We start from the raw sequence: 6,277 nt of genomic DNA, 5'->3' as shown, positions 1-6,277 counted from the left end.
GTGTAATAGCAGGGGGCTTGGGAGACTCCAAGCAGGGAGTAGAGGCAACCTCTCCCCTGGATCTGAGACCAGCTGGAGGGCAGGACCCGAACTGCCATCTTTCACCTTTCTGACCAGCTGTTAAACAAGCCTAAACTCAAGTCGGCTGTGAAGACTATTGTCCTGCCACAGAGGCAAGACTGGGTGAGGTGTGCAGTGTGGCAGGCTGGGGACAACTGGCAAGTGGTAAAAAGGCACACACACTCCAGGAGGTGGATCTAGAAGCGCAGAATGAGCAGAAGTGCAAGGACCTCTTCAACAACTACAATAACTCCATCCAGCTGTGTGTGGGGAACCCTAACGACAAGACGGCCACTGCAAGCATAAAGAACAAGAATCATCCCTGTTGCCCCAGGGACACAGCGACACTGGGGTGGCATGGCCAGGCCTTCTCCCACGCAACAATCTGAGTCCACTCATGGGTGGAGCCATGCTTTTCCCAGGATGTTTAGCCCAGGCGTCTCCCTCCAGCCAATCTCTTGACCTTTGTCCATGGGACAACAAGAGGAGGGCTTGCAACTGGGTTGAGCTGGAGAGAGGACACAGGCTCATGGGGCAGGTAGATCACAGAGGATCCACCAAGCCCCCTGACACTCAGAGCCATGGTGAATGGTAACCACTCAGCCACTATCCCTATGAACAGCTGGGCCCTGAGAGGGGGTCAGGAGAGCCCCAGGGAGAAAAGAATGCTGAGCAGGGTGAAGCCAGAGGGCTCTGACTGAGACTTCTCCCTTCTCTGTGCACAGAGGGACTCCGGGGGCACATTCACATGTAACAACGTGGCCCAGGGCATTGTCTCCTTTGCAAAAAAGCATGGGAAGCCTCGACACAGCTTCACCAGGATCTCGAGCTTTCTGCCCTGGATAAAAAGCACAATACTTCATGCAGCAGGGCCCAAGCTCAGGTCCCCCCAGGATTGATCCGTGCATCTTTTCAAGGGCAGAGGCCATAACTGCCCTTGGCAGAGTGGAGCATAGGGGAGGCTGCCAGGGACCTAATAAACTTCCATTTCTAGTGTTAGAAATCATTGATTCCTCATTTATTCACCAAAATTCCTATAGTCTATAGCTTATTGAGTAAATATTTCTTCTATTTATCAAGAATGTCTTTTTATATAAGAATGGATTAAGAAAAGTAAAATTTTAAAAACTTCCACCTTAGAGAAGGTTAGACAATAAAGAAGTAGTCTGCTGAATGCTTGCCATTGATGAGAGTGCTCGACTATGGGAAAATGTATGTTGGGTGGAAAAGTATTAGATACTCATCAGAGAAACACAGTAGAAGCAGAAAACAGCAATAAGAACATTAAAATTCCTGAGAATTCCACCACCCAGAGATCTTCATCAATAATGCTTAAGCAGGTTGTCTTCCTCTGTTTTCTATGTCTTCACAGGATGCTGTTTCTTCAGCAGAATTGGGATTAGGCTTTTAGAACTCATAATGCCTCCCTTTCCATGACTCCTTCATCTTTCGTCACACTGATGAGAGCGTTTGAAAATATTTATAACTGTCAGGCACAGGGACATCAGAGCCATAGTTCACTGCACCCCAGACAGAGACTTCTGAGCGCATAGGAATTATTAGGACAATTGGCATCCATTTCCCAATCACCTGGCAACAGTGACCCACATCTCTTGAGATGAATCCTCTTCCCAGAAAAGAGGCACTATGATTTGGGTAACAGTCCTCACCTCAGGTCCAGGGGTGCTACAAGACCCAAGCATAAACCAATCAGGCCACTCAATTCTGACAGTCCCGCTGATGGTTTGTTTTGGTCCAATGAATGTCAGTTCCAGGAACTTTGCTCAAAATCGTGGGATAAGAGAAGCTCTGAATATTTACATTTAGAGGGGATTCTAAATATTCCAAAATACAAGGCTGGACTGGTGGTCAGAGAGGAAGTGGGGTTACCATTTGGGGTTTGGGTGTGTCCAGCTCTACATGCTGCTAAGGCAGGTCCAGCCTCTATCTCCCACCACCAAGCAGACCCCCACTACAGCCCTTAGCAACCAGTACTCTAACCACTGATGCTCAGTCTACCACAGCTGACCGCCATCTTCTCAAGGGCAGGAGCCCCCAGGCTCATCTGCCGGGAGCTAGCTTGCTAAATAATTATTCATGACTTCATCAGGATGGAAAAAGAGCCAAGAGCTGAGAAAAAAGGACATTCTTGATACCGTCACTGAGGGATTTCCAGAGTCCAGCTCCTCTGATGGCTGCAGCAAAGACTTCATTTTCTTGTTCCTGCCTTTTGATTTCACTTTGTGACTCAGGACCAGGAGTGCAAGTGTGGTGACACTGCTACTGTCATCTAACCCAAGCAAGAGAAATTCGAGAAGTCACCTTGAAGATGATGCAGGAAAAACCAGCAGCACAGGTGGAGGAGGTCTGTAAGTTCCTGGGCCACACCCCTGCCTTCCTCTCCCTGACCAAGTATTTAGAAGGAAGAACGACCAGCAGCTCTGATCTGGGCAGACTTTCAAGGAAGATGCAGCCACTCCTGCTCTTGTTGGCCTTTCTTCTGCCCCCCGAGCCTGCGACTGGTGAGTGACCATCCCCATTCCAGAGGCTCCAGCCCATTTAACAACATCCTCTGGACCCCTGACCCTTCCACCCAGCACAGTCACAGATTTTCCTCAATTTTAGACCAAGAATTTTCTAGAACCCAGCTCCCATCCCAAACTTAGACTAACAAGTGTGATGCTGCATAGACACACAACAAGGATGGCAGGAAGGAAGGGTGTTCACTAAAAGATTTAGCGTGTGAGCCTCTCTCTTATCAACTGCAAAGTGGGCTGTTCATAGAAAGGCATTGGGCAGAGGAAATGGAGCTCTAAAAGACAAGTAATTAAAATCCCTCATTCCAACTCAGGAAAGGGCAGATCAGACAAATCAGCTGCAGTAGTGGAACTGTCACTGGAACCAGCTAAGGAAATAGTTTCACTTCCTGGTTCCCTCATCCCCTCACCCCTGCCCAGGAGAGGACCCCAGGGAGCAGTGGATCTCAGAAGGGGCTGGGTGACTGCATGCAGAGCTTTTCTGTTGCCTTGGCTCTGCCAGAGGCCCGGGGACCCCATTTTCCACCAGACCTCCTCCTGCCTTCCCAAGCCATAGGCTGCTCCACACAGGGCCCTCCCTACATGATGATGGCCTTCACTCTCACAAGCACGATACGTGTGAAACCTCAGCAGAAAGCTAAGTGAAGGACATTCATTCACGTAGCAAAAAATGTTTACTGACATCCTAGGACAGCTTAGACCATAGCACATGAGGATTTCAGAAAATCCAACGCTGTAAGCTCACAGACAGATTATTATATACGGGCACCAGTCGGGACTTTAGCAGAAGCTCAGAAGGGTCGGGAGACTCACTGAGACACAAGGCATAGGCAGAGCCCTGTCCACGATCCCTTGGGGCTCCAGCATTTTGAAGATCACACTTAACTTCTCCATATATGGTCTAAAGTAGGACAGGGACAACAAGCACTGCCCCCCCTTTTCTCACAGGGGGTTCAGAGGCTTGGTGTTCAGAAGAGGTTATTCTGCTGCAAGGAGAACCTGGGAACACTGTCCCCCAGTGTCTGCAGGGCACTGTAGACCCCGCCCTCAATCACTATTTTCCATAGCCTTCTCGGCAGACCACAACTGCTTCCACAAAATCCATCTTTCAGTTTTTTCTTTCAGGAATCATCATGGGAGGACATGAGGCGAAGCCCCATTCCCACCCCTACATGGCATGGATTCAGATTATGGATGAGGAGATGCCCAGTAGATGTGGTGGTGTCCTCGTGCGAGAGGACTTTGTTCTGACGGCTGCTCACTGCTGGGGAAGGTGAGGGTCCGCAGACAACTGACACCTCCTGTGACCCCTACAGGGACCTCTGTCCTCTGCCCAGGGGCTGCAGTCCAGGCAGCTCCCCTGACGCCTGGTAACTCAAGGCCATGAGAGGAACCATCTGAGAGCATGACTGGGCCATGGAAAGCAAGAAACAGGACAGGGAACCTTTGGGGTCAGAGGGTCAGAGGTGAGAGCAAGTGGCCCACTTGAGAAGAGAGACCACACTGGCCAAATAAAGCTGCTGTGGAGGATGAAAGCATGCATCAGGGTCAAAATGCAAACTCAGAGTCCTTTCACAATATTGCCTGAGGGCAAGAGAAAGCTTCCAGAATCCCTGCTCTCAGGGTCATTGAGAAGCACAGGGCACAGTGTCACTCAGCACTGGGCCCTTTTGTTGTCTCAGTTTCCCCTGGCTGCAGCCCTGCCCTCCCCTGGCTGTCACCTGCCCTTCATGGCTCTAGGGTTGTATCTCCTGTGACTCCATGCACCCACATCCCCACCCTGCTTTCTGTGTAGCTCAGTCAAGGTGACTCTGGGGGCCCACAACATTAAGAAGCAGGAGAGGACCCAGCAGGTCATCTCTGTGATAGAAACCATCCCCCACCCACACTATAATCCTAAGAAGTTCTCCAATGATATTATGTTACTAAAGGTAAGGGAACCTCCCTGCAGCTCTTGCTCACCTGGGTCCAGATGGCTTTCCCTCCCAATGGGACCTGTCCTTCATTCCTTCTCATCCTGACCACCTGACTAGTCCCAGTGGCTCTGGGGAGAGGGAAGTCAGTGCAGCCCAATCGCGGTGTCCAGGCCCAGGAGGCCAGTGGCTGAGCTGGACTTTCTTGCCTCTTCTCATCAGCTGGAGAGAAAGGCCATGCAGACTGCAGCTGTGAGGCCCCTCAGCCTGCCCAGGGGCCAGGCCCAGGTGAGGCCCGGAGAGGTATGCCATCTAGCCGGCTGGGGGCAAGTCAACCCAAGAGGCAGATTGTCCGACACTCTGCAGGAGGTGGAGCTGATTGTGCAGCAGGATCAGGTGTGCAAATCCCAGTTAGACAATTATTACAACAGTACCACTCAGCTGTGCGTGGGGGACCCGAAGGAAAAGAAGTCTTCCTTTAAGGTGAGACTGAGCATCTGTCTAGCTCGGCTCTGGGGAGAGGGGTGTTTTGGGACTTGGAGACCCAAGCAGTAGGGACTCCTTCACCCCCTAGACTCTGATCTTTCTCCTGGGAAGAGAAGGGGGCAGCAGCCAGAGTGGGGAGTCACAGGCCTTCTGGGAGCCTCCCAGGGGCCTGAGATGCATCCAAACGTGATGCTGTATCCGGAAGATGAATTTGCAACACTCTGCCCCATGCCAGGCGCAGGTGTTAGAATACTAGTCCCTGCATGTGCAGCAATCAAACCAGGTGACTCCTCAGAGCCGGCTCCCATCTTGGTTAACTGGCTCACCCTCCATGCTGAGTGTCGTCCTCACCTGCCTGCTTCCAAGTTCTTAAATGGTAGACTGAAGCACAGTCCCACAGCGCCCTTACGGAAGAGGATCCAGGACCTGGGGGAGGAGAGGGATCCACCCCTTGACTGAAATGAAGCCGTGACAATGTCCAGGGTCAGGACTGGGCAGCTGAGGGGCCCACAGGGTCCTGCCCTGCCCTCTGATTCCCCACATGGAGGCCATGCCAGGCGACCTTCACTAAGAGGGCACTTGGGATGCAGGTGGGCAGGAGTAGGGAGCACAGATTCAATCCTCCCCACTCTTGGTCCACAGGGGGACTCTGGGGGCCCTCTTGTGTGTAAGAACGTGATCCAGGGCATTGTCTCCTATGGACGAATCAGCAGGACATCTCCACGGGCCTTCACCAAAGTCTCAAGTTTTTTACCCTGGTTAAACAAAATGATGAAAAGCCTCTAACTGTTGGAACCAGGCCATCTTCTCTGGAGCTGATCCAGAATGACACCAGTAACTAAATAAGTGTCTCTGAGCTGAGCAGGAAGGGCTGGTTTCTTGTTTATTCACTGACCCTCATTCACAGGCACCTACTCTGTCCTTAGAAGGCCGGTGACACAAATCTGCCATTTTCTGCTTTCTCCTCTTCCCCCTCCCACCACCACCTCCCCAAAACCTCATGCAAAGCTGTTCCCCAGCTCCTTCTGACCCACGCCTTTCTCTGGGCTTGCCCTTCTGCCAGGGCTGCAGCTGAGCACAATCAGGAGAAAACATGAATCTCTCTGATCCTGGGGCTCAGGTAACCTTCTTACCTCCTTCCCTGTGTTACATGGCAGGAGAAAGGGGGACAACACCATGCGTCCTGGATACCAAGCAGGCAAGCCTGGGGCTGCAGCTCAACAGCATAGCCCCCACACTGGGGTGGGGAGAGGTGACCTGAGCAGGACATTTCTCTCCCAC

General features: G+C 51.7%; 1 protein-coding gene across 4 annotated transcripts; it reads left to right on the top strand.

Moving 5' to 3' along the window:
- Positions 1-2,500: 2,500 nt before the first annotated feature.
- Positions 2,501-5,782, top strand: LOC138917693 (granzyme B-like). 4 transcript variants are annotated; one of them, XM_070235513.1, is made up of 6 exons: positions 2,528-2,571; positions 3,048-3,057; positions 3,710-3,870; positions 4,393-4,528; positions 4,733-4,993; positions 5,639-5,782. In XM_070235513.1, the coding sequence occupies exons 1-6, from the start codon at positions 2,528-2,530 to the stop codon at positions 5,780-5,782; spliced, it is 756 nt and encodes a 251-aa protein (XP_070091614.1). The 4 variants fall into 4 exon arrangements, with proteins under 4 accessions (XP_070091754.1, XP_070091614.1, XP_070091652.1 ...); XM_070235653.1 differs by lacking the exon at positions 3,048-3,057 and having other exon boundaries at positions 2,501-2,582; positions 3,723-3,870; XM_070235551.1 differs by lacking the exon at positions 3,048-3,057 and having other exon boundaries at positions 2,528-2,582; positions 3,723-3,870; positions 4,733-4,798.
- The last annotated feature ends 495 nt before the right edge of the window (positions 5,783-6,277 follow it).

Source organism: Equus caballus, chromosome 1 (assembly GCF_041296265.1).
Source record: "Equus caballus isolate H_3958 breed thoroughbred chromosome 1, TB-T2T, whole genome shotgun sequence".
Taxonomy (NCBI): domain Eukaryota; kingdom Metazoa; phylum Chordata; class Mammalia; order Perissodactyla; family Equidae; genus Equus; species Equus caballus.
This window is presented reverse-complemented; position numbering and strand designations above follow the sequence as displayed.